The sequence below is a fragment of the Podarcis gaigeae genome, assembly GCF_964106915.1.
Source record: "Podarcis gaigeae genome assembly, chromosome: 16".
Taxonomy (NCBI): Eukaryota; Metazoa; Chordata; class Lepidosauria; order Squamata; family Lacertidae; genus Podarcis; species Podarcis gaigeae.
This window is the reverse complement of record NC_139693.1, coordinates 23856136-23884037: the sequence shown is the minus strand read 5'-3', so window position 1 is coordinate 23884037 and position 27902 is coordinate 23856136. Positions and strand designations below refer to the sequence as shown.

Below are 27902 nucleotides of genomic sequence, written 5' to 3'. Positions count from 1 at the left end.
GGCATTTTCTCTACTTTCAAAGGCGCTTACTCTACCCCCCCCCCATCACCTTCTGGGCAAATCCTCCCAGAGAGCCCGCCCCCTTCCCTAATGTCACTCACACACACCCGCCCGACGTTTTTCAACCGCTCTGCCTCTTGGACAATGATCCCTAAAGCCTCCCGGACGGAACCATCCGCTCAACAGGAGGGGGTTGCGAGCGTCCGACGCTATTCCACGCGAAAAGAGCCTCTACCGCTCCCCTCCTCCGCATGTTTCCCCTAGCTCTCTTTTTGACTTATTTGACTCCAAGCTGAATTTAGGATAAATACAAAGATAAGAGGAAGAAAAGAAGTGGCGCGTTCCCGCTCCACCCCCCCGGCTTTAACATCGCACAGTGGTGTCGACCCGAGTGGAAAACCTCGCGCCTGCGCAGTGCGCGGCGGCAGAAAGACCGGGAGGACGTTAGTGAGGGAGGAGGAGGCGGCGTCGGAGGAGGAGGAAGAAAGAGAGAGAAAGAAAATGGCGTCGACGGGTGAGGAGAGCCGGGCGAGGCCTAATCTTAAACGGGGGCGGCGGGAGAGACCTTGGGAGCGGGGAGGGAAGGAGAAAGGGGATCCCTCCGTGAGGGGGGGGAATTAGAAGGGGGCTCGGGGCGGGAGGCCGGGAAGCTGCGGCCTTTTGTGGAAAGTTCTCATTCTCTGTGTGGGGGGGGAGGGGAATGGTTGCCGGGCGGCCGTTAAGTGGGGGGAGGGGCGGCGGGAAGCGCGTGCGACTTCGTGATTGGCTGGGGGGTCAGAAGGAAGAGGGAGGGTCGGTCCCCCCCCCGCGCGCCTTCTTCTTGGTAGCGCCAGGCCTCGTTTAACCTCATGGGAGGGAGGGAGAAAACGAAGGTGTGGGGGTGGGAGGAAGTGGCTGCTGGTGTTGCCCCCGGTGCCAGCCTCAGTGCACGCTTCCTCTCCTCTTTTCCCCCTCGATTACAATTTTTTTTAAATAAAAAAACCAAAATTATTTTGTAAATCGACGGGTTGCAAGAGGGCCCACCCGGGCTCCCGCCCTCCCCCGCTTAAATAATTAACTTGATTCAATTTATAAATTAACGAATGGAAAGAAGGGAGCCGCGTGAGGTAGGGAGGGCCTTGAGGGCAAACAGTTAATTTTATTTAGAAATTAATTACTCAGCCTCAAGACCCTTTCTTCCTGTCCTCCCATTAAATTATAAATCGACAAATTCTTGTCTTTTATTTTACTCTGCTCTTCAACGGGGGGGGGGGAGAAGAGGGGTGCTGCACACCCCCGAGTGGCACGATGCTCCTGTCCTCTTTCACAAGAACAGTGATGACGTTGTTTACTGTAATAATTATAAATTAACAATGATGATAAAATGTCTGGCGCACAGAGAGAATTGAAAAGAAAAGAATACAAGAGATGCGGCATTATCAGTAAGCTGCTCTGATTATTATTAGGAATTATTATTAGGAATTCCTTTTCACTGCTGCACCCTGCTTTTCAGATAATGGGGAAGGAGGGCAAAGTATTTATTGCAAACGTTTCTGCCCCTTGCCTTTTCACCACTCTTTGTTCTCAGTTTCTTTTTCGTATTTATGCTTCTGGTGAAAGTGGACTGTATTCCACAAATAAAATAACTTCATTAGTCTTAAGGTATCACAAGATTTGCGATGGGTGTTACACAGCAGATGCAACACAGCTGCCCTGCTAGAAATTGTTGTGTGTGGTCTGCATGTGTTTCGTTAATGCATAAGGATGCATGCATGCATATACCCACCCACATGTGCATGAACGGGGCTGGGGAAGCTGGCCTATTTTCTCCAAAGATAGCATTTTGGGTATATTACAGACAGAATTAAGCACATTAAAATGCTGCCAACAGTTTTTATGTTTGGGGAATAATTCCATTGGATTTCCTTCTGAGGGAAGATGCATAAGATTAGCCACATGGCCTGTGGATTCCAGGGGGAAAGTTGAACACATGCTTTTCGCCTCCAACTCCCAAAATGAAATCAATGGGACTCGTAAATCAAATCAGCTACCTATAAATAGTTTAAAGAATTGTATGTAGTCCTGGTCAAAATGTGTATTGTTATGCACACAAAACATAAATAATGCATTACAATGTATACATTTTTTGTCAGGGTGGTGTCGTTAAAAGCAGCTTACAGTAAAATCAACTGATAGTGCGCTTTTCATTGCAGTCTGTACAGAAGTAGACTTCCATTCTGTTAGAATAATTTTTTTGCAACAAAACTGATCCAGAGAAGCAATGAAGTGCTTATACAGGTCTGTCTCTGAAAACCACAGGGACAAAAAAATGTCATGAGAGATTACCAAGATTACCAACTGATTCTGGTGCAAAGACTGATCCAGGGAAGAAGAATTCCTTTCTTTTGATAGAACATTCAGCAACAGCCTGCAACTTAAACAAATTTATCTTGTGTGCTTTCAGCTTTATAGTAAGATGGTGTGGTTCCAGGAAAATGAGTTTAGCAATCCCACTAGGCATTGAATACAATGTGTTTTGACTATACTGTACATTATTTTGGCTTTTGGCATGATCTGTGGATCATAACCCCAAAGTAAGTTGCAGGCTTACGGTATATGAAGAATTTGGCTTGGGGTAGTGAAATTTCTTTGGTGAAGCTCATTTTTCTTTTTTTTCTTTTTTTGTCTGTGTTGAATATTAAAATAAGGTGCAAGTAACATGTTAACATATTTAAGCTATGTTAAACCGCATAAAATACCAAAAAACCAACAGGAGAGATGGAAAAAGATATGTGTTTACTGTTAGTTTGTCTTACTATGATTTTGTTATTCTCACATGTTTTGTCTATAAAGCAAATCTGGGATAAATTATATCTGTGGGAGATGCTGTGGACTCTGATGAAAGTACAGAAATACATTTTTTGCTACAACAACAGTAGCAGCACCAGAACAAGAAGAAAAAAAGAAAAGCAATCACCAATTTCTCATCTTTAGTACAGTGGTACCTCGGGTTAAGAACAGCCCTGTTTACAAACTATTCGGTTTAGGAACTCCGCAAAACCGGAAGTAGTGTCCCAGTTTGGGAATCTGCACGGTGGAAGGGAGGCCTCATTAGGGAAAGTGTGCCTCGGTTTAAGAACGGATTTGGTTTAAGAATGGACTTGAGGAACGAATTAAGTTCGTAAACCAAGGTACCACTGTACTCATTCCCCCTCCAGAAAACCTCATTGCTGTTCCCTGCTCTAGTAGAATTTTGGGTTTTTTGTTTTAAAATAAACTTTAATGCCATTAATACTTTAAAACAAAACCTCACCTCCCATTGCTGCAGATGTAAAATATGCAAAACTTAAAAGGACTAGTTCAGACAAGGTGCTCTCTCTCTGGGTATGAGTGAGGAGAGCTAGAGGTCAAACAGGAGGAGAGGGGAGAGTATTGGAAGGAGACTTTGCAATACTACTGGACCTTCCAATTCTGCTGCTGTTTACATTCTTTGTGCGGCCTCATTTGTACCCAAAGTGTGTTGAACTGGAAATATGGCACCCTTGGCTATCCAAATATTGGCCTACCTTATTTAACAGATTTGATCAAGTCTGTTGCTATTTCATGGTCATCTAATATAATAATTAAATGTTAACAAGTGCTGATTAGGGATCCTTTGGGAGGAATGGTGGGATATAAATTTTAAAAATACGTAGTGTAGTGAAAGAGTAGACTTTTTGCTTTTTAAGCCTTGAATAGTTTTGTGCATTTGTATGTGCATATTCCAAGTGGCTTAGTGTTGTCCCATTTAGGGTCTGGCCATTAAAGACAGTTATAATTGGGAAATCAGCCACTCAGTGGCAGAGCTTCATGCTCCAGCACGGGGGGGGGGGGCCCCTCTCAGTGCGGGGGGGGGGCAGCCTTGATGGCACCCTGCTGGGATCATGCAGCGGGGGGGGGGCGCTACCCCCGCACTCCTCTTCCTCTGCCAGTGTAGCCACTTAATCTTAAAAGTGGAACAACCTGGCAAGATCTAGGACAATTAGTGTCTCATCCTAAGTATGTTTACTGCAAAGTCCTGAGTTCAGTGGGACTTTGCCCAATAATGATGCCCTATTACTCATACAACAGATCTATTGTTAGCACATTAGAAAATTACACACCATTCTTGACTAGGGTAGTTGGAAATTGTGCCTTCTGGCATGTGACTGCTGCATCAGTCATTTATGTAGTAATTGTAAAATTTGTTCCGTGATTGCAGCTGTGTAAATGCTTTTAGGAGATAGATCGCAGAATGGTAATTGTAATGGGTAAAGCACAATGCAGATTGTATTTTAAATTTACTGGTGTGTATGGTGGTATTGGTGGTGCTTGATTTGGGGGTATGTCCAAACAGAATCCCCAGTCTTCACTAGTTCAACAGTGCAATGATTTATTTAGTAAAGATGACTTACTGTGAAAACAAGCTTTTTAAATAGTGCAGTTTGGTGGAATAGGTAGCTTACATATCCATAGTGCCACCAAAATTGGATGTGTACCAAAAGCTTTTTCAATTTTTAAATAAGAGTATCACATGAAAACCAGCTGTTTTAACACGTTGAAATTTTTTTTCATTCCTACTGGAAGCCATATTCTCTTAATTTGTGGCACAAACCGTGTATTCTTCTTGGTTCCTGTGGATAAGTGCTATGGGTTTATGAATGCCCTACGTGGCATTCTTAAGTAATGTTTGCTGTTCTGTTCCCTTGTGTAATGATGAAGAGTAGGCTTCAGTTTTATCAGATTATGCTATTTTGCATAAGTTTTACAAATCATAATTGTGACCACTTTGAAATCTGTCTGCTGGGAGTATGATTGGAATAGTAAGCTCCTGCCTGAAGGTCAGTAACTGCCCACAGAGTTCCTCATTTTCATAAGTGACAGAGTTACATCGTGGCTTTTAAAGTAGAACTCATTGTGCATAGCTGAATTGATGAACTCTTAAGTCAGTTATGGACAGGACAGAAGGTTGCAGCTTTTAGGTTTTCTTTATTTTGAATTTCATTCAAGTGTGATCATGCAATTCTCCCTCTTCCTATTTCTGAGAGCTATTTTAAGAAAGTCTGTGGTCCCATTTTAACTAAGTACAAAATAAATTTTATAAGTTATGTCACGAAAGCTCTTCTGCAAATATTAGCTTTTAAAATGGTGTGTCACAATCTTTAATCATAATATTTGTGCAGTTCGAATTACAAGACGAAATAAAGGTTTGGATAGAGGAAAAAAACAGTTATAGACTTGAATTGTGTTAATTGATATGCAGTTAAATTAAAAGGTACAAAATGGATCTTCTCATAGACCTTTCCTTTGTTGTTGAGTGAAGAGTTTTGCAATTTCTCTTACTTCCCTATAGTAATACAACTTTAGACTTTGTGCACGTTAGAAAGGTCAAAAGTGTTCATTTACTATATCAGTAGGAATACATAGCAAGATATAGTATGCTTTGCCTTGCTTCCTTTTTCAACACTGTATAGTAAAATTTGCTGCTTGTGTTGGAGAAAGATCTTAGGACAAATTTCAGGAAAAGCTTAGTCAATTTGAATAATCTCAATGTTGACAACCTGGCTTGGCAGCAAAATAAATAAATGAAAGTAGACTCTTTGCCTATTGGAGTTGAGAATATTAAAGTGATGTTTGGCTGTAAATAAGCAAAGGCATTGTCTCTGGCTCCTCTCACAAGGCTTTTACATTGAGTAGGACTAAGAAATTGTAACTTCCAAAATGGAATTTGAGGTCATAGATGATTTTGGGGTGGGGAAGGGTTAGGTTGAAAAAGCTGTAGAAGTGGTGCCAATCTTGGGTTTTAATACACAACAGATTTCAGACTTCCATTGGGAAACCACACGGTAACAACAGCTACAGTACTTGTGTTTGTGTCTGCAATAGTGTTGCTTTTAATTGGTCCAGCTTCTCTTGGTGAAAGGAAATCACAACCTGATGCATCTCAGGGGAGTTTTTAATATGACAAACATAAGGGGGTGGGTGTAACTTTAGATTCTGAGCTTATGTTTAGAGGTGTTTGAGTGATTTCTCCCCCACCCATCTCCTCTTATGCTTGATTTTATGTCTCCTTACCACCTGCAGATTATAGTACCTACAGCCAAGCGGCAGCCCAGCAGGGGTAAGTTAAGTTTCTTTGAAGATAAATATAGTCTGTTCTTGAAAGAAGACTTGGTTTAGAATTCCTCTAATGTATTTTATGTTTTAAGGACATTGCAGAGTTTTAATAACAAACTCTTTTAGTACTGCTGTTTTGAAGGTTATTCATGAAGGCATTGCCTTCATTAGTCATTGTATTCTCCAACTTCAGCTTTCTTTCTTTCCCTCCCTTCAGCTACACTGCATATGCTGCTCAGCCAGCTCAAGGATATGCGCAGACCACCCAGGTAATAAAGAACCAAGAAGCCACTTCCCCTCTAAATGCAAATGAAACCACAACCTTTTTGCAAAAGAAAAAGTTGCATTGCATCTACTCCCATATTTTCTGTTGGGGCTTTTAAAACTAGCTGCTAGAAAGTATATTTCTATTGCTGCAAGTATTCATTCAGGGTGTGCACTCATTCAGTGAGTAGCAATAGCCTTGGGCGCAAGCAGTGGAAAGCTGGCTGTTTGCTGCTCTTGCTTCCCTGTTAATGCATTTTGCTCCTGCCTGCCTGTATACACAGCCCTTGGAAGACAAATGCGGCAAAGCCCTGTGGGAGGTGACAGCCTATAAGGGCAGCCCCCATCGTGTTGAGCCATGGAAACAAAACACGGGGCTGCTGTGTGATGGCTGCCAGACCCGACTTAATTGCAACATGCTAGTTGCCGTGCAAGATTAAAGTATTAAGGGACTTAGCACAGACATGAAATTTTAAAAGGGGCTGTGTCATATCCTGAAAACGAGAGAATAATATAACCCTCTTTTTATGTAAAGGAACTGAGAAGCAGCAGTTGGTGGCTTCAAGGCCTTTAATTTTGTTAACTTCTAGCTAGGTGCTAGAGGTGTCTCAACTTTTGTTGTCCTTCAGCTAGCTCTTCTTATGTCACGTTGCTTGGGTGCTGGTCAGTACACAGCATAGATGACAAAACAGAGTGAATTAGACTCATGGGGATGGCCAATAATACTAGCTGTTAACTGACAATTCTACTATACACCTGTCTCCACTTTCCCTGGCACCTTGTGGGTTTATGAATCTGCTTTGCCTGAGCAGGAAAATATTTGATACAGGACATGGGGTTTCACCCGTCTCATTTCTGTTGCATATGATTACAGACTTTTTCTGTCCAAATCAAATTCTTAAAATCTCTTGTGTAGAGCCCATAGTTAAAATAAACCCTTTCCCTCTTTGTAGCAGGCCTATGGGCAACAAAGCTATGGAACCTATGGGCAACCCACGGATGCCAGCTATACCCAGCCTCAGACAACTGCTACTTATGGGCAAACCGCATATGCAAGTTCTTATGGGCAGCCTCCAACTGGTAAGTGTGCCTATGTCTATTCCCACCTAGTCTCTCCTTATTTTTTCATTGTGCTTTGGAGACTTTAAGTTAATGTGAGGGTGGGAACTTTTTGTAAAGCAAATTGGACTTTAATATTACGGATCACTTTGGTTACTGGTCCACATGGAGATTGAGGCATTGCTGAAGAATGCTGCTAGCAAGATGCTAACATACCTGGGGAATGAGGCACTCTACCTTTTGTGACAGTACTAAGACTCTCTTAAACCTTTCTATTGCTCAAGGATGAGTAGTTCACAAGACTGCTTGCCTGTTCTGATAGTCTGCCCTCTACTTCTTGTCTTGTGCTTTCCACAGTAGAAGGGACCAGTACAGGTTTGAATATCCTGCTCAATTTTGCATGGGAAATGCTGTTCATTTGGTCTAAATTTATGGTGTTAACCCTTTAGGTGGTTTTATTCTAGCAGCAAAACTTGCAATATGGTTGGCACAGGGCCATTCAGTGTTTGCTGCTCATGTTACTTTGCAGCAGCATATCTGCTGTAGAAAGGGTGCCATTCATAAGCTCTTTTTGACTACTGTGTTGTATGGATAAAGCTTATATATTAAAATGACAGCTATGAACAAAGATGATTCAAGCTAACCAAACTCAGCTGTCTTCCCGGTGTCCTAAAGGGTGAACAGCATGATTAGACATATTCAGCTGTTGCAGCCACCATCTCTGCATGTTCCATGTTATTGGTTCCTCTTTCAGACATTTACCTCAGTGTTGTCATAAATGCTCTGTAAATTATTTTGCTTGTGCTAAACTGTGTTAAAACTGAAGTTCTGTTCATCCTGATGCTTTATTTTGATGTCTGAAAAATAGACCTACCTTTTGAAGGTTGTACAGCAACCACTTGATCAGTGGTCTGAATTTAAAGTGCATGCAAAAACACTGCAAACAGCATCCTGGCTACAGTTTTAAGTAGCATGTTTTTTCCTTGTGCTTAAAACTAATAACAACTGCGTTGGCAGATAGAGGTTTTAAATAACAAAAAGGTGAAACTGTTTTGGGTTGTACATTTAGCCAGTAAAAATAACTGTGTAGTTAACGATGCAGATGTTTTAGAATGTTTCCAGTTTGGCATATATTTATGAGACCTATATGTTCCCCAAACAGTTCAGTACTTCTTGCAGTTCTACATTTGCCCAAGTAAGAGGTAGGGATGGAGGAAAGGTGTTGCCTGGAGGCACTGCATTTGAGCATGCAAAGTAGATACCTGATATATAAAGTAGGCTCTCTATATTCTCTCAGGCATAGCAGGAAGAGGATCTTAGTCTTCCTTGCATGCCAAGATGACTGAATGCTTATGCAGGTATATCAAATACACAGTTGGAAGAATTGCTTTACTTTTCTCAAATCAGCAATTTACTGGCCCAGCTCTGTTTTTAATGATTAAGTTGGTAGCGTAACAATGGAGGAGTCAGTTGTTTAATCTAGTTCAGAGTTTACAGATAGATTTGAAGATCCTGGAAGGAAATGGAAACATTTGAAAAAAGTTTTTTTCAGAAACCCAAGAAGGGTGCAGGGAATGTGGGGGTGGAACTATATTAATGCTGGAAATAGCTGGGTTTGTCTGTTAAATATGCCACTGGTTACACAAAGATGAAGTGCATCAGTATTAAAACATACCACTCCTTTCCTCTGTGACTATTGTATAGGTTGTGAATATTCAGATGCACAAGGGGGATGGGATTCTAGCAGTCTTGGGGAAAACAAATATTGTAAGAAAGTAAACAAAGTTGAGAGGAGAGAACCCCAAACCAGCCACATGAATAATGAGTATGGTCAGTGAGCATGGATCACAGTAACTGGGGATAAAGCAGAATAATGTAGTGACTAAAATTCTTAGTAGCAGCACATTGCTGCACTGCAACATGTTGTGGTTGGTCCAACTTTTTTTACACCTTAATTGTCCCACAGGAATTTTAGTGTCATTAGCTTTTTCATTACAGATGTTGGGTCTGCATGATTATTTTTTAGGTCCATATATTGGACAGGGTCCAAGGAGCTCCCTTCAGACTTCCCCAAGGGTTTGAGCAGTGCCCAGTGGGATTTCTGATTCCCCCCCCCCCTGGGACAGCATATCCTGTTTCATCTCTCAAACTGATTTTGAAAGTACATCCTCGGTTGTTTCTAAGCATTAGAAGCAACTGTTAGAAAACATGAGCCCTAGGACTCCTTGATGAAGCTTGTGGTTTTGTTCACCAGATCCTGAATACCATTTCTAAGCTGAAGTAGTACATGACCACTCCCCCCCCCCAATGTCGATAGTTCCTCTAACTTTTTAATTCCATACTGTTAAATATATTGTTACAAAAGTTGGACACCACTTCCAATCTCTGCCAAACTGTGTTTCTTTGAGAAGCAAGGCATGACAGAGGCTGTCGTAGGTTTAAGAAATATGATTTATTCATGTATTTACACCTGAATTTAGATGGAAGGAGTCCAGATCTTATAGCATGGTCATCTCAAGAGGGGCTTGTTCCCCACAGTAGTTCAGCGTCGATCCAAGGCATCTCTCTGAGCCTGCCAAGATGGTTCTGTCATTCTCCCTTCTTCTTCCAAGCATACCTTGTAAAGGCCTAAGTCTCCTGCCAAAGACACACTCTTACTTTCTCCTGACACACAAACACCCTTGGGCCATCTACACCGTCTGTCATGTTATCCCTGGTTAACTATGTGAAGCTGCTTGGGCATCCTAAACTGAATGCAACAGCACTTGGCTTAGTTTTAATTAACCAAACTTAGCTTGCTTCATGAATTTGAGTTTGTTCAAATTCAAGCTCTTTACAGAATCTAAAGATTATGGAGAGTCTGGCTGTCCCCCAAACTTACAACAATATGCTTAAGATGCAGCCACTTGTTCCTTCATGTCTAACTGTATTTCTAATAAAGAAAATGTTTAAATAAAGAAAATGCACTTCAATATTTATTGAATAACGAACAGTGCTACTGTTTCATATGCCAAATTATAGCATGTCTGTGTTCTTAAAGTAAATAAAGTTGGGGTTCAGTGAGAACAATTATTACATAATTCAGTTTCCCCAAAAAACATTTTCCAACAACAATTCAAGGCTTCAGTTTACTGAAAATGGACATCAATGTTCCTACATTGTGGGTTAAAAGACTGCTCCATATATGTTTGAAAGATTTATCACATGACTAGTCATGAATTCAAATTTACTAAGAGATCTGCATATGGAGTTAAATCTATTTTACCTTCTTTTCTTTATAACTTGCATTTGCAGTTAATTCTGAAAGCCATTCTGAAAGCTGCAAAAAATTGTTATTGATTGCACAAAGCTTGCTACTCTGTTTACAATCCTTCCCCATGTTTTGCCAGTTCATTTTTTGGTTCTTTTGTGTTCCACTTCACCTGGAGCTTTTGAAGAATGCTTCATAAGCATTTTGAGAAAGTACCTTTCAGTGCAGTTCAGTGCCAGTTGCTTGAAATACACTTCTAAAGGCTGGATGTTAGAATCATTACAATAGTCACTGTGGAGGGAGTTTCACCGTGATGGTTATCTAGTACTGCTTTTCAAAGCAGCAGAGAAGAATAGAGCCTTGTAGCATTATATTATTTTGTCTGAGAACCTTGTGCATTATGACCACATATGGGCATGCGATTTGGCTGCTGTCAAACTCCTTCACTTTGATTTCAGGCCACAGTGATTGCAGCAGTGTGCATAAAGTGGCTGTATTTTTTTAATCCCGCCCCAGCTCCCTGCATTTCTTAAGATAGCTTATCAGAAATGGGAGCTATTTAAATCTTTCTCCTTGATTTGGTTGGTTGATAAGGCAAGTTTTGTTGTTTATCTGGAGGTTTCAAAAGAGTGGCCCTATCTGCAATTGGAAGTGATTCGGAAGTGATAGTAGCACATCATATTAGATAATGTGCAATATGGTTCTGCTTCAAGTATCACAGTAACATTTGAGAATTAGTTCTCAAAACTATTATCCACCTGTACAAATGTGGAAATTTTCAAGAGCTCTAAGTATACTCTCTGATTTACATTTGAAATGAGGTTGAAAAATCCAGTCAGTCTGCCATTCCCCCACTTAGCTGATAGCCATTATAACTATAAATTTAAATCTAACAAAGAGTAGCTGTCCATTCTGTAATTCTGGGAACCATCTTGTGTCATGGAATGGTTGAAATATGTGAAAGCTTCAATCTTTGTACACTGACAGTGGCTTGTGATGGGTTTCCTTTTGCGTTATTTCTCCCGTGAAGTGCAAGGGCTCTAGTTTTATTGGAATCATCCTAGTACTTTGACATTTCCTTTAGTCTTTTAACTATATTTTGGATTTAGAGATGGCTTCTGGATATTTGGTTTTTTTCCTGAAAGTAGCTTTCTTTAAGCTGATAATAAAAAATCCATTACTTCTCTGTCGGTATTTTTAATGAGGATGAGGCACTACCCTCCCACAAAGCATTTTTGTTTACAGGTTTCCTTGACTTCATAGAACATTTCACTAGGGTCCTTAGTATAAATGCTTAGACAGAGTAATCAAAAGTGATGAGAAGCACAAGTGTGTAAGCTTCTCAATAAGGTTTCTTTTCGTTGCAGGCTATACCGCCCCAACTGCTCCCCAGGCTTATAGCCAGCCTGTCCAAGGTTACGGCACTGCTGCTTATGATACAACCACCGCCACAGTTACCACCACCCAGGCTTCTTATGCTGCCCCATCTGCTTATGGCACCCAGCCTGCCTACCCCACCTATGGGCAGCAGCCAGCAACAACTGCACCTGCAAGGTAACATACAAATAAAATGTGATGCATTAACATATACATTCTTGTACTTTTGGGTAAGGGAAATAACTCTATTTGAGAACACCATCCTCTTGTCTGGCTTCTGCCCTACAGCTTTGATAATTCTGTGGTTTGTAGGCACATTCCCCTCCTCTCCACATAATGCTTGAATGAAACAGAACTCACATTCTTTCAGTGAAGCGCCATGTGGAATAATAGCCATGTATTCTTCTTTCACTCTGGATAAAAAGACAAAACTTACTCGGGCACTATCGCCTTAAAACACATCTGGTGTACTTTGCTGTTGGTGCTTTGATTGGCAAGACATTTAAATGGCACTCAGAGTAGGATTCTTTCCCCTCTGTTAATGAAGCACCGTTGTGGCTTCTGTGGCAGTCAATAGATGGATTGCACTAAATGTTTGAATCATACATTGATAATAATTTTAGTGCATTTAAAATGGTGACCTGCCCTGTGTGATGAAGGGGGGGATATAAATAAAATTAAAATGGTTTTTATATTTGTTATCAAAACTCAAATCTTAGCCTAGGGTTTAAGGCAAATCCTGAAGGCAAAATGTCTGAGTAATCTTCTGAGATGTAATTTCCACCTGTAGTTAAGTGTTAACATGCAGAGGCAGTACATAAAGGTTGCCAGTGCCTGATATGAAAGGCAGGCAGGGGCTTCTAAAAGATTTATCCTCACGGAAGGATTTAATTTTTAGAGCCCAGGATGGCACAAAGCCTGCAGAGACTACCCAGCCTCAGTCAAGTACATCAGGCTACAGCCAGCCCAGTCTAGGATATGGACAGAGTAACTACAGCTACCAGGTCCCTGGCAGTTACCCTATGCAGCCGGTTACTGCACCTCCATCCTATCCTCCCACCAGGTGAGTTTACTGGAATTCTCAGTATATATTATCTGTTATGTATATGCTGTCTGACTGGATGATGTTTTGTGTGGTGATGGTGGGGGGACCTCAGGCTCAGGTGCTGATTGCAGCTCCTCAGACTGTACCCCTCACCTGCCCTGCACCCTCCTTGAGTGCATTTTGCATCCTTGAGCCGTGTAAAACCTTAAACCATGATTAATTGCATGGATGGAGGAATGTATGCATGTGTGGAAGCTTCTGACTTGTGTGCCTATGGTGCAGAGTTGAGTCACATACGTTCTGCCCACCTTTGCCTCTGGCCCCACCCACCACTGGTAGGCAGTCCCCACAAAGGTTGTCTGTGAGGGAATGTGGTCCTCGGGGGGGGGGGAATTCTCCTCCCCTACTTTAGAGGATGGTTAGAAACGTCAACTCCTTTTTACGACTTACATCACCTTGGAATGTAGAGGAGCAACAGTTACAATTCTTAATATCTATTGGCATACCATGACCTGCTCCTCAGAGTGACATTGAAAGCATTAGGCAGACCGTCCAGTCATAGCAGCACTACAGTGATCAGTGCAGCTTGGTCTGCTTCCCTTTGTTGCCTTTTCCCCGCCAGCCGTCTGGTTAGTTGTACTGCCATTTACCATGGCAAAAGACTTAAGCAGTCTCCAGCAGACATGGCCATCAGAGAAAAACAATAGTGGGGCTGTATCCGTGGCCACAGCCAAAACACAATAGACTACAGTGGTACCTCGGGTTACATTCACTTGAGGTTACATATGCTTCAGGTTACAGACTCCGCTAACCCAGAAATAGTGCTTCAGGTTAAGAACAGAAATTGTGCTCCGGCAGCGCTGCAGCAGTGGGAGGCCCCATTAGCTAAAGTGGTGCTTCAGGTTAAGAACAGTTTCAGGTTAAGTATGGACCTTCGGAACAAATTAAGTACTTAACCTGAGGTACCACTGTAGTAGTGTTTTGATCGGGGTAGGCAACCTAAGTCCTGGGGGCCGGATGCGGCCCAATCACCTTCTCAATCCCCCCTCGTGGACGGTCTGGGAATCAGCATGTTTTTACATGAGTAGAATGTGTGCTTTTATTTAAAACGAATCTCTGGGTTATTTGTGGGGCATAGGAATTCGTTCATCCCCCGCCCCGCCCCCCAATCCGGCCCACCACATGGTCTGAGGGACGGTGGACTGGCCCGTGGCTGAAAAAGGTTGCTGACCCCTGGTTGATTTCCCACATTGTTGCAACCTGGTGGCAAAGTACTAATAGTATGCATCATTCTAGTCTGCAAATGTGCAGGTATTAGGGTTTTTTTTTGAGTGGTTGGTTGGTCACAGCTTTGTCAATTTTATTGCAGCCAGTGGTGTGTACTGGTCTGGTTTTCTGTAGTTATAGATCAGCCTGGGCAAGGGCAAATTATGCATGTTTGCTTAGGTTTTTGCACTTGTATGGGTGGAAATAGACTGTTTTACTAAGTGCTGTTTTCCTGTCCTTTGACATATCTTTTCAGCTATTCTTCTTCGCAGCCCAGTACTTATGATCAGAGCACTTACTCTCAGCAGAGTAGCTATGGTCAGCAGGGCAGTTATGGACAACAGAGCACCTATGGGCAACAAAGTAGCTATGGGCAGCAGCCCCCCACCAGCTACCCACCTCCGACTGGATCCTATAGCCAGACCCCAAGCCAGTACAGTCAGCAGAGCAGCAGCTACGGGCAACCAAGTGAGTGTTAATAGGGGGCGGGGGGGGGGTGTTCAGATAAATCTTATCAACCCCAAGATGGCAATTGGGACTTTTGAACCAAGGTGTTCTGATTTAAGGGTGGCGTTGGGAAGCTTTCAGATGTTTTTTAAAAAATATTCAACAACCTCAAAACCTGTGCTGTGTTTCTGCTTTTCAGCTCGCCTGTCTTTCATATTTGTCCTTTTTTTAAAAAAAAAAATACACTGCTGAGGAGCCATTGGCCCTCCAGGTGTTGTTGTCCCATCACCCCCACTGATGGCCATCTTTGCTGGGGGTGATGAGAGTTGGCGACCCAAGAACATCTGCAGGGGCACAGTTCCCCCAGATTCCTTTTTCTTCTGTTTTAATATTTTTCAATGCTTTCATTTTATGTTATATTGAAACACTATAAAGCAACATATTACAGTACAGTGTTGGTCACACAGTTTTCTATCATATTTCTTTTCACTAGTTTGGTCAATGTTTTGTTGTCAATTTAGATTTATTCTTGCTAAAAACAGATCAAGCCCTTTTGGGGCACCTTACAAATAATATATAACATATGGTTGGATTTCTGCCAGAATGTATGTGAAAAATCAGCCCCCATGAAGCAGGTAGAAAAGATGGCTCTGTGTGCTTTGCTGGTTGGACCTGTTGGGGTGGAAAGAGTAAAGTAAAGTGTAGAAGCCAGCTGGGAAAAAAATCAAGTATTTTCCAGCTGATATTTTGCCATACCTATGACTATCTTAAGGAATGCTTCAATTCACCATTGAGGGCCACTGCATGTTAACTTTCTAGAGGAAGGAAATGAATGCTGTTTGCCACTTTGCTAAAATTGCCATATTGACTATTCCTTAGGTTCATTCCGTCAAGACCACCCCAGCAGCATGGGGGTGTATGGCCAGGACTCGGGAGGCTTTTCGGGCCCAGGAGAAAGCCGAAGTTTGAGCGGCCCTGATAGCCGGGGCAGGGGAAGAGGGGGATTTGACCGTGCAGGCGTGAGCAGAGGTGGGCGGGGAGGAGGAGGCCGCGGCGGAATGGGGTAAGAGCAAACCTTTTCTTCCTCTCACCTAATTTGGTTTTACCCCATAGGGTGTGCAATGGAAAGAAGGGCTGAAAGATGTCGATGCAAACCACTTTTCCATGGAGATAATCTAATTAGCAGCGAGTAATATATACGACTAATTAATTCATGGAAACATTTTCTTAATGGGGACTAGGGGCAGGATACATTTTACCTGCAGTTAATTGAGGGTTGGAGGCAAGAGAGTGCTGGGTGTTCAAATTGTGAAACTTTCAGCTCCCTTCCACGATGAACAGAGATGAAACTCTCTGTGGGTTTAAGAACTGTTGGGTTGAACACACACACCCCTTCTCAGAGGTCCGCATGTCATTCATTCCTCCTTGCTGGTGTTTGATATCACAGGTATGTACCATGGTGTGTGCTGCTCTTGTAAAGCATTTTCTTGCCCTAGCTGTGTGTTCTCTTGGCAGTAGCTCTCTGAGCTCGTGTCAAAGCTGAATAGGCTGTGTCAAGATGCTCTTTGAAGCCCAGAGATCTCTAGTGTAGCTGTCGCGTGTGTTCAGGTTGGTTTGGAATTTGAGGAGAGACCCTACATGGTGCAATAATAATCATGATAATTAAAAATCGCTTACAATTCTGGACGCAGCTCCATGCTGGAGCTTTCAGGTGTCCCGAACCAGTTCAGCCATTTTAACTGATGGTGGAATCTGGTTTGGGAAGCCTGTTTAGTCAGTACTTGTTTTCCATTACTGGTTTATCTAAGGTGAAAGAGATGGTGGTCAACTGAGAGGCTCAATAATGAAGGGTGTCCTGTGTGTGTTCTACCCATGTGTATATAGAGCTATGCAGAGTGCTACCCCCAAAACCAAAATGGTCACAAATTTGGACTAGGAGGATGGGAGGGCAGAAAAAGATGTCATGGGGTCCAGTTGACGGATCAGTTGCCTTCCAGTCCCACTGCACGTAACAGTCTTGACTGGCAAAAGAGACACTCTGCATAGCTTTACTAAAATGAATCCAGATGGTTTGAAATCTTTATTGAAGTCCAACTGCTTTTATTGCTTCAAAAGCTGTTCAGTTAATGACCAAGCCATTTTAACATTGAAGAGTAACCCTTTCAAATTGGCTTGAATGGAAAAGGGCTCCTTAGTTCTATTATAAAGATTTCATCTGTTAGGTGTTCCTAGATGTGTTTTAAAGTAGATGCAGACACTTGAAATTGCTATCACCACATCTTTTTTCTTTTCTAAAGACCTCCCTAAAAAGTAGGGCAATTTCACACCCATAATCAAAATTTCGTGTGTGCCTTGTCATTGGGGGGATTGGGAGGGAATGTAACTGCTATAGGCCTTAGGCAGACCCCATTCCCAGGGTGGCCCTATGAAACACTTACTTGGCCACCAAGGGCCAGGGTAGGGGAACTATGTCCCCTTTCATGGTGTGGTGATGCATTTCAGTGTCTGTCCTGCAGGTAAGGAGCCCAATGTTCTTAACGTGCCCTCTTTCATTGCCTCAATATTTTTTTATATTTTCACTGGCTGTTAAACATGGAAACTTTTTAACATGCTTTGTCGCATTTATATGCTACAGGTTACAAAGTGAGAGCCTTGTATACACTTCAATACTTAAAAAGTACCCGTACTCAGTACTCAGCCGGCAGCATAATGAAAAGTGGGACTAGACACGGTGTCCATATGGAGAGGAAAAAATATACATAGAATATTTTTAACCAAATGTGTTCATTGTATAAATGGAAACCTTCTGTAACTTTGGTAACTGCATATAGTACTTCATGTTTGGTATTGAAACGAGAGGGGAGGTGTAATAACTTTAGAATTGTGTAAAATTAAAGTGTAAAAACATGTGTTAAAAAGGGAAACATTACATATATGGTATATATACTTTGGGAAAAGAGACAAAGCTGCATGCAACAGCTTGGAATTGTGTATATGAAATCTTTTATGGGTTAAAGGTGCAATACTTGCTAACAGTTAGTGGTCCTTCTCCCTCCTTTCTTACTTCCATCCAAATGATTCTTCCACATGCACCCAAAAAGCCATTTTTAGTGGCACTTTATTAATTGGGCACATTTTTGCCCATAAATTATGCTTTGTGGCTTCTCTCCATCCGGCTCCCCCCCCCCCCATATTAAAAGCTAAAGCACTGATTTGTTGTGTTGTGTTGCATTGTATCCACAAAGCTGCACCCTTAGGCCTTTGTACCCTGGTATATTCTGTAAATTCTCCTTCCACAGAGACTGTTAAATCCAGTAGTGACCTGAATGTATGGCTTTAGTGACTTGTCATCTGAACTGTGTTCTAGGGATTGCTGTATCTTCTTTTTCTCCTTTCCCCCCTCAACTGTTAATGTTAAAGGTCCTCCGCCCAGGAGCTTGGCTTGCTGGCCTCACTCGCAGGAGGCTGAGGGTGCAGTTTTATGTATGCAAGATTAGGAGGGAGTTGACCAGTGGACATAAAATCTTTGTGTGTTTTGATAAGCCAGTAAATAAATGGAAAAGTTCCATTTTTCCTTCTCGGGGGCCAAGTATTGCATTGTTAATACCATTAGCCATGAAAAAGGGTCCAACTGCCACCGTGGGGCATCCAAACTCAGGCAAGCAAAGGTTGCGTGTGTGTAAAGGAGATTTGAACAAGCTGCCCTGAAGAAAGGCCTAGTGACGAGATGAGAGAGAGAGAAAGAAAGACAGACAGACAGATGCATTGTTTGGATATGTTTAGCCAGTGCCCTTCTTCCCAGTGAGCCCCAGTGGCTCCGAGCGGTACTGGCTTTTTAAAGGGAAAGGCCTTCATTTCTTCGTTTATCCCCCCAGCAGCGCTGGAGAGCGAGGTGGCTTCAATAAGCCTGGTGGTAAGTTTTTGAGCATTACAATGGGATAGTGTTTTAAAAAAAAATGCAACCAGAAAATAAAAAAGCCCATAATATTTGTTAGTTTCATAAGTCGTTAAAATTCCATATGCAACAAGACTTTTAATGGGTACTGCCGGCAATGCCTAGGGGTCTATAAGGTTTTAACCTACGGTTACAGAACGAAGGGTAAACAAAGGGTGATGATGAGAGGAATTACTCCTTTAATTTGGGGAAGGAAATCATTTTAAGCGGCTTTGGTTTTTTAAAAAATAAAGTAACTGGTGGTAAACAAGCACTGATTGGCCCAAGAAAGCCCCCTTTAACCAAGTGTAATACCAGGTGATGGTTTAGAAAGCTGCTAAAATAGCAAGCTGATCTCGGCAGCAAATGCATAAAGGGTGTGCATTGCAAGTTTTTTTGCAGTGCGGTCAATTTGAGTTTTAACACATGCCATCAAATGGCGGTTGTAAATAGGTAGTTGTGTGTGTGTCAGTAGCGTAGCTTGCAAGGCGTGCACTAACAATCTCTTCTATGATTTCTCTTTCCTGGACAGCAGGACACATGGATGAAGGGCCAGATCTCGATTTAGGTAATTTCAGATAATTCTTTAAATCTGTGGAATGGGTCCCATGTCATTAGTCACCCTCAGCAGAATGCAGTCTTCTCTCGCTTAAAGTAGAATGTTGCTTGTTCATCTTAATGTTGGAGATTGACAGAGTCAGACACTTCTCAGGGCTTCTGGAAAACTGATCGCCCCTTGCTAGTTTTGCCTTCATTGTGGACAGTAGTTATTAAGGGTGCGTCCTTTTGCTGAGGGCCACCCTACACAGTCCTGGAGCTGGTCATGCCTTTTCTGTGTTTTATTGAGTCTGCATTTTTAAACTGACTGAAGCTCAGTTAAATGGCATTCTTTGAGACTGGAAGTCCAGAAGTATTGGCCGGTCTTGGTAGCCAGCTGTTACTTGTGGTTGCCTCTGATGCCTTTCCTCACTTGGATCCTCTGACCTTCTACCCTTGGGGAAAATGGGTAGTAATCCTGTTGGAGGGAGGAATGAGGCAATGTTTGCTTCCAGTAGCTGTTGGGGTGGCCTGTACTTGGTGACACATTTTTCTCTCTCTTGCCTCAGGCCCACCCATAGACCTAGATGATGATGCTGACAACAGTTCAGTGTATGTCCAGGGGTTGACTGACAATGTGACCCTAGAGGATCTGACAGACTTCTTCAAACAGTGTGGCGTTGTCAAGGTAAGTAACACGATTTGTAAGGTGCAGCCTGTCCTGCTACTTGATGGAGTTGTGGGGGAGGTGATACAAATCCCCCTTGCGATTTGGCTTTTAAGTTTTCCCATGTGTCTTTCATTGTCCCAAGAATACCTTCTATTCTCCTCCCCTGAAAGGAGAGGAGAGATTCCAGACCATCCCTGGAAGACACTGGACACACTAACCACTGATATTAACCACTGGCCTTGCACCAGAGTTCTGGGTGGGGAGGTTAAAGGGGGGAAATTGTTGGTTTGATCTGAATGATTTTTGGACTAGGGAGGTGTGGTTTGACCTTTTGCTTATTTGCTAATTAGTGGATCAAAGTATTGCTTTGTTTATTATTTCAGTATTGTTAATATTGTTCACTATTATTTATATGGGTGGTGTGTTCTTTTTGGAGGGGGTTTCCGCATAAATGTTAGGTGAATATGAAATATCAATGTATTATTTCCCCTTTTGGTGTTATTTATTGCATATGTTTCTTTGTTGTAAGTTACTTGAATACCTTCAAGTGACAAGTGACTAATAAGATTAATTAATCTATATAAATAAATGTGTGGCATGACCACCTAAGCCTTAGTAAAGCACAATGTGGGATTTTAAAAAAATGAAATTTGATGGTGATTAGTCACATAATATTTGCCTTTCTAGGATATTCTTTGAAGCATCTTACTGAAGAGTACTTCGGGGTGGGGGTGGTCTAGCCTTGGAATTTACTCCTGTCCAGAGCATGATGATCTTCTCTCATTGCCTCTTAGATGAACAAAAGAACTGGACAACCCATGATAACAATCTACCTTGACAAGGACACAGGGAAGCCAAAAGGAGATGCTACTGTGTGCTATGATGACCCACCGACTGCCAAAGCAGCTGTAGAATGGCTTGATGGTGAGTGAATTAGAATAGTACAGTTACTGCTGCAATTTATTACCCATCCTTCACCTTAAGGTCCCAGGGTGGGTTACAACTATTAAAGCACAATATTAATATTAAAACACAATATTGATCAATATTAAAAGCTTAAAATTACAGAAAGGTGGGTCCTAAAAATACACATCTCAAGTGTCAAAAGCCAGGGTAAAGAGTTGCATCTTGAGCATTCGCCATATAATGAAGGTACCAGAGGCACCTCTAAGGGAAAGGAGTTACACAACTTTGGGGCTACCACTGAGTAGGGAAGAAGGTGGTCTTTCAGATATTTGGGGCCTTGTTTCTTTGGGGCTTTAAACACTAACGCACAGCTTTCCAAACTTTTCATGTTGGTGACACACTTTTTAGGCATGCATCATTTCATGATATAATAATTCAGTTTTACTAGCAAACCAGAGGTTAAACTAACCCCTTTCCAGCCCCGAGAGAAGTGTGGGGAGCATTTGTGCAACACACCTACACTTCAGCCAACACAAATGTGTCTCGACACACAGTTTGAAAAGCTCTGCACTGATATGTTATTAGATGCTCAGTAGCTCAAAAGGTTAGAAAATGTCAACCTAATGTATATGTAGTTAAAACAAATGCAGTGTGCCTTATTACATCAAGTTACAGATAGGTAGCCGTGTTGGTCTGCCATAGTCAAAACAAAAAAATTTCCTTCCAGTAGCACCTTAAAGACCAACTAAGTCAGTTCTTGGTATGAGCTTTCGTGTGCATGCACACTTCTTCAGATTCTTCAGGTATCTGAAGAAGTGTGCATGCACACGAAAGCTCATACCAAGAACTAACTTAGTTGGTCTTTAAGGTGCTACTGGAAGGAAATTTTTTTGTTATTACATCAAGTTTGATTGCAAGTGGGGTATACTGGGGTGTGTGCCATGATTTCCACAGGAGTGCAGCATGGCTGGGCCAGTGGGGGACACAGAAGTGTGTGAACAATGCCTACTGAAATTTCAGAAGCTGGAGGAGCGGTTGAGTGTTGCATACTCCTCTCTTTACGTTAGCCTCAGTTATGGAAGCGGCAAAGTTTGTAACTTCCTTCCAAAGGCCTCGGCAGTGTGACTTAGATCTACTTGCCCAGTTGTAGGTGGCTCATTCTCTGCAGCAGTGAAGCTCTTGTTCACAGAGAGACTTCTGCTTTGTGTGTTTCAGGCAAAGACTTCCAGGGCAGCAAGCTCAAAGTCTCTCTTACTCGGAAGAAGCTGCCACTGAACAGCATGCGTGGAGGGATGCCCCCGCGTGAGCCACGTGGCATGCCTCCCCCACTCCGTGGAGGTAATCTTTGGCTAACGCTGGCCAGCGCTGTTAGCCCCCAAGGGCTCTGTGGTGTGCTCATGAACTCACCAAGTGTCTTCTTTCAGGCCCAGGTCCTGGGGGCCCAGGCGGTCCTGGTGGTCCCATGGGCCGCATGGGAGGCCGAGGTGGCGACAGGGGTGGCGGTTTTGCCCCAAGAGGACCACGAGGATCGAGAGGAAACCCTTCTGGTGGAGGAAATGTCCAGCACAGAGCAGGAGACTGGCAGTGCCCCAACCCGTAAGTCGCTGTGTTTCATTCTCTGCTCTCACCAAGTTTCTGTGCATATGAGAATCAACATAGATCTTGGCTGGGCTGCCCTGGTGGACTCCTGCATGGTAGTTACCCCAGGATGCAGTTATGCAATTCATTTAGGGTAATATTTTGGGTGTGGACATAGTTCCAAGGCCCTTTTGTTGGGTACCAGCCACCACCTCAGTAATTCACTTACCAGCTCACCTAGAATATTGCTAGGTTCCTTGTAAGCATGTGTTCCTGCTCGGCCCGATCAGTTGTGTGGCCCAAAAGGCTAGGCAGCCTGTTTCCATTGACTTGCCTTTCCTTAGTTATTCATGGGAAAGCATCCTCAAAAGATGGTCCAAATGAATTTGCCTCTGGGTAGAGACTTTCCTTGTGCTCCCCACCCAGCTGTGAATGAAATTGTGGTCAGCTGGCTCTCTTCCGCCCTAGTTCCCCAGCCTTGGTTGTTTTTTCCATGTTCAGCCAAGAAATGCACTTGGCATCTCTCACTAAACACTGGTCCTTTTCCAGGGGGTGTGGAAACCAGAATTTTGCCTGGAGAACAGAATGCAACCAGTGCAAGGCTCCTAAACCGGAAGGCTTCCTCCCTCCACCTTTCCCACCTCCAGGTATGTTCCTCTTGTCCGCGAGCTGGGGTGGGAGTCGGAATATGTGACACTGACCTCTGCTTATGTGATGTTCACAAGGTCCTGGATTCTTGCTTGGAAAACCGCTGCCACTTAGAGGGCTCATATACGGGACAAATAGTGGTAAGGGAACTGTACAGGTGGTATATTTTTCCTTCGTTTGTGTATACACTTCCAGCAGAGTGAAATGGGGAGGTGACGCTGCGCCATTCACAGTCGCCATAAAATGGCCACTGTTGGTTCTTGGAAGCATTGACTGTGGATGCATTGACCTTGCCAAGGTTTACGCTGGAGGTGGGGTGGCGCCACATTTGGTGGAGGAGCTGCTCTGATCAGACCCGGCTCCAGCTTTTCATGGGACCTTGGGCAGGGATCACTCAGCACGATCTCTGGGAGCGGGGTGGCTGATGGGGAGTGGTGTGCCCAAAATGGGGGGGGGGGAGGAGCCCAAGAGTCTCCAGGGGTTGCGCCTATGGCTCATGGGGGGCTGGCCAGACCAAAAGCCAGGCACATGGTTTCTGGCTTGGCCATGCAAAGGGGAGTGTGGTGCAATGTTGGTAGCCCATTGCAGCCAAGTTCTTGAGCTACTTGCTGGTGGGGACAAGTTAATTTTTTATACTGGTAATATTCCTCTCCCATATCCTCCAGCAGTCGTAGTCTGCCCAGGAGAGCACATGGTGTTCAATGCTCAGAGCCATGTATGTGCAAGCTGCATGTGGAGATCGGGGGGAGGGAATGTTAAGGGTTGTTTAAATCAGGCACTCTCTCCTCTTCCCCTGACTCCCATCACCAATCTCTTTTGCATGGCTTCAGTTTCACTCACCTTCCCAAGCTGGACAGAATGGGTAATGAGGCTGGCAGGTGCTGGATGTGGGGGCATACAATGGCTTGTCTGTTGAAATCACTTGTATGCGTCTCTTTTTGCCCCTGCTCAAAGTGGTCCATATATCTATGAGAGAGAACATTTTGAAACACTACACTGAAACAACAAGCAGGAAAGCATCACTTTCTGTTAAATTTAATCACAAAATTATGGAGGGCCTCTTGGCTATGGGGAGCCATCCATCACAATTTGAACCCCTAGCACTTTACGGAGTAGCCATGAAGAGAAGCTATTGATTTGATTCATCAGTTGGCTTAATGGAGACGAGTTTCAAGCTTGAAGGATGAGGAAGTTGGGGAGGGGACTTTGCCCAATGCCATGCAACTCCAAATGGCAAGCCCTGGGCAGTTTCAGGAAAGGTATGGTGCCATGTTGCATTGAGTCAGTAATTGAGCAGGGGCAAATGGTGTCGTCTTGATTGGTGCTCCTCTACGGATGTGTTTGAGTTGCAACGTTAATTCCCCTGTAGGCACTGTTGTCCTTATGTGCTGATCTTGAAAACAAACTGCACCTGCCTGCCCTTAGAAGTGGCTGTTTGAAACATCACTAAGAGCCAGGGTTGTAACCCTCCAAACTGCAATTACCATCAATTCTGACTAGGTCCCACTGGCTGAGACTGATGAGAATTGGAGTCCTGCAGCATCCACACCATACCCACCCCTGATCTATAGAATCTGGTGCGAAGTGGCCTAGCTGCTCTCTGCTCTGTTTACTCTGTCTCAATGGATGTTTTCCTACACTCTCGCGCTGAGTTGTGCAAACTGATTCTCCTTTTCTTGTCATCACAGCCTACCTTCTCACACGCTTCCACCAGGCTTCAAGCCTGACTTGGAAGCTGATTACAGGTGGGAGGAGGGCTGCATGCCAAGTTCTGTGTTGGAACCTTAAAGTGTTTTGACCCCAAAGCTGTTTTTTCTCTGCTAACTTGTACACAGCCCATGAGCAGTAACTTCAGTTTAAGAATCACCAGCCTGTTTTAAAGCCCAACATTAAGTTGCATTAGGAGAAGCAGCTCAGTCTTCCTCTATGGTTGGTGTGTGAATCTAGGTCAGTGTTTCCCAAACTTGGGTCTTCAGCTGTTTTTTTCAGACTACAGTTCCCATCAGCTGTGACCTCTTGTCTTGCTAGCTAGGGATGATGGTAGTTGTAGTCCAAAGACAGCTGGAGACCCAGTTTTGGGAAACACAGATCTGGGTCTTTTCTTGTATTGACCCTCTTCCTGCAGTTGCTTCCAGTAGGAATGATCAGCTGTTAGGGCAGGTTATGAGGAACCACATTAAAATGAGGGTATCCTTCCTTGCGGGGACTTGCAGAAAGGGTGAGAACGATACGGGAAGTGGGCATTTGTGGTATGGTATTTTGCTTGCAGCTTTTCTTGTGGCTGCTGCTGCTGTCACATGTTGTAAGAACAGGTGCCATATTTTAAAGCAGTAGGGACTCCCTAAGGTGGTAGCACACACATTCACACCTATGCAACACAGACATGTGCCATCATTTGGTCATTTTTGTGGGCCTCGGCATGTCTGGGTCCTGCTGCCTGCGCTCCCGAGGCAAGTCTTCAGCTGCCTGTCTAGTGTTGCCGCCTTCCCAGCAACCCTTTGCTCGATTGAGTGGTGCTGTCTTTCTGCACTAGGTGGTGATCGTGGCAGGGGCGGCCCCGGTGGCATGAGAGGAGGTCGAGGGGGCCTGATGGATCGCGGCGGCCCTGGAGGGATGTTCCGAGGGGGCCGAGGTGGAGACAGAGGCGGATTCCGAGGAGGCCGGGGCATGGATCGAGGGGGCTTCGGAGGAGGTCGGCGAGGAGGACCTGGGGGCCCACCTGGACCTCTTATGGAGCAAATGGGAGGCAGAGGCGGCAGGCGTGGAGGACCAGGAAAGATGGACAAGTAAGGCTTGGGGAGGGGGAAGTGAGTGGTGTTGACAAAGGGGAGGGAAGAGGTCTGGGCTGCAAAAACTGGAGGAGGAGGCTGTTAGTTGCAGCCACATGCTCTTATTTGAAACCACCTCTCCCTGTGATGCAATAGCCTTTGGGTATGTGGTTGTGAGTCTGACCCCACCCCCTTTCCTCTCTTTCCTTTGCCAGGGGAGAACATCGTCAAGACCGCAGAGACCGGCCTTACTAGTGGCGAGCCACCCCCTCTCCCTTGCAGGACTGCATTTACTACCAGATTTATTTTTTAAACCAGAAAATGTTTTAAATTTATAATTCCATATTTATAATGTTGACCACAACATTATGATGATTCCTCGTCTGTACTTAGTATTTTTCACCATTTGTGGAGAAACATTAAAACAAAGTTAAATGGTAGTGTGCTGAGTTATTCTTTTTCTCTCTCTCTTACTTTTTCCTTTTAAAAAATGGTTGTTTAAACTAAAACACATAAGAAAACCATTGTTGTGAGCATGCTCAGTAAATCTGTGTGGAAGACCCAGGAGGAAGGAAACTTAAAATCTGTAACAATGTTAATGGTTGTGATGTTTTTTAAATAAACTCTCAAATGTTTATAAATGCAACACCTCTTAGCATGTCTTCGCAACAGCAGTGACTCCAGTAGGAGGGCAAGCACCCTTCAGGTTTCCCTGGTGTGTGGAGGCCATTGGGTTCACCAAGGAGTTCTGTGTCACACTGTGGTTTTCAAAGTCCCAGGGCCACTGCCAGTGGAGAAGGACTGGAGCAGGCCTGTGAAGTGCACTTGCTAAGATACAGCCTTGCACCTGCATGGTGAATGGTTGGGGAAACCTCAGGCCCCTTCGTTCTCTGCCCAGCCCTCGGGTCTTCCTCAAGTATCCTGGAACTGTGTTGAAGCTTCTTGCCTGCCTTCACAATCTCCTATGCATGGGTAGAGCATAGTCTACTCTACGCAGGTAAGGGTCACATCCATTGCCCCACCCCTCTTTTGGCTCTGTGAACCCCAGGTTGAAAAGGGTTCTTCACCCATTGTAGGTACATGGTTTCCTGTATTTAGAGGCAGCAATTGCTTCCAAAGCTCCTTCGTCCTTACTATCTCAAAGCTGTATAAAAGCACACCACTGGGCTCATTAGATGCATTTTCATTTCACCTTCGCACTGGATTGTACCAGACCTGCTACAGTTCCGTTCTGGAGTGTTGTGCTCCCTGCAGAAAATCAGCTGCCCAGGCTGACTGCTAGAAGGTTTTAAAAGAAACTATTTTATCTGATCTCTACCATGCTTAGCAGGTAAGACCTCTGCAAAGCTTGACAGCAGATAGCACAAGAATGCTAAAGGTGTTGATTAGAGGAGCCTGTGCTAAGTGCAGTGTCAATTATACATGTATTTGTTGTCTATGCCTTGACTGGCATAGAAGCTAGAAGAATGTATTCAGGTCTCCTGGCTTAAGAGTGTTTTTGAATTTGAAATTCTGTCACTTCTGCAATAAGTATACAATAAGTTTTTACAACCCTTCATCCTTAGGTTTAGCAGCCTTGAAAAACTACCAACTGTGAGGCTGCCTACCTTTCAATGTGCTTTCCTATGGTTCCCGTGTAGTGGGAAGAAGAAATTAAGCTGCAAATCTATTGCATCTTCCAGGAGCAGAGGAAGAATGGGGTGGGCGCTGATGGTAATTGCACTTTGGAGTACATCTTGAGAGTGTCTCAGCAAAAATCAGTCCAACTCACACCACTGGGAGAGGTCTTTTAAAAAACCTTATAAAACAAGATCTGCAAGACAACTCAGTTCTGTGCTATGGGGTCAAACCTACTATGAAAGCATAGCCAGGATTCTTACACAGGATTCTGGGGCTGGTTATATCATGGAACCTATGCGGTAAGTCAGATTTGCCATTGTGCTGTTTACTTATTTATGAAAGTGTTCATACTTCCACAAAATACCAAAGTGGTACCCAGCAATACAAAAATATAGAAAGGACTAAAACGTTTTTAACAA

At 43.6% G+C, this 27902-nt stretch overlaps 1 protein-coding gene across 8 annotated transcripts; it reads left to right on the top strand.

The window, feature by feature from the left end:
- Nucleotides 1–146: 146 nt before the first annotated feature.
- EWSR1 (EWS RNA binding protein 1) lies at nt 147–26509 on the top strand. 8 transcript variants are annotated; one of them, XM_083715388.1, is made up of 19 exons: nt 359–514; nt 6082–6118; nt 6332–6383; nt 7332–7458; nt 7795–7812; nt 12055–12241; nt 12963–13127; nt 14632–14843; nt 15702–15885; nt 18701–18735; nt 19292–19324; nt 19863–19981; nt 20758–20887; nt 22085–22207; nt 22294–22465; nt 22997–23094; nt 23173–23235; nt 25629–25881; nt 26079–26509. In XM_083715388.1, the coding sequence occupies exons 1-19, from the start codon at nt 502–504 to the stop codon at nt 26116–26118; spliced, it is 2061 nt and encodes a 686-aa protein (XP_083571514.1). In that variant the 5' UTR covers nt 359–501; the 3' UTR covers nt 26119–26509. The 8 variants fall into 8 exon arrangements, with proteins under 8 accessions (XP_083571515.1, XP_083571514.1, XP_083571513.1 ...); XM_083715387.1 differs by having other exon boundaries at nt 18698–18735; XM_083715389.1 differs by lacking the exon at nt 7795–7812 and having other exon boundaries at nt 147–514; nt 18698–18735.
- The last annotated feature ends 1393 nt before the right edge of the window (nt 26510–27902 follow it).

Bases quoted from the DNA above. Each gene is read 5' to 3' on its own strand.
- EWSR1 (XM_083715387.1), top strand. The intron at 14,844-15,701 runs GTGAGTGTTAAT...ACTATTCCTTAG, and splicing joins CAGCAGCTACGGGCAACCAA to GTTCATTCCGTCAAGACCAC. The intron at 22,466-22,996 runs GTAAGTCGCTGT...GTCCTTTTCCAG, and splicing joins GACTGGCAGTGCCCCAACCC to GGGGTGTGGAAACCAGAATT.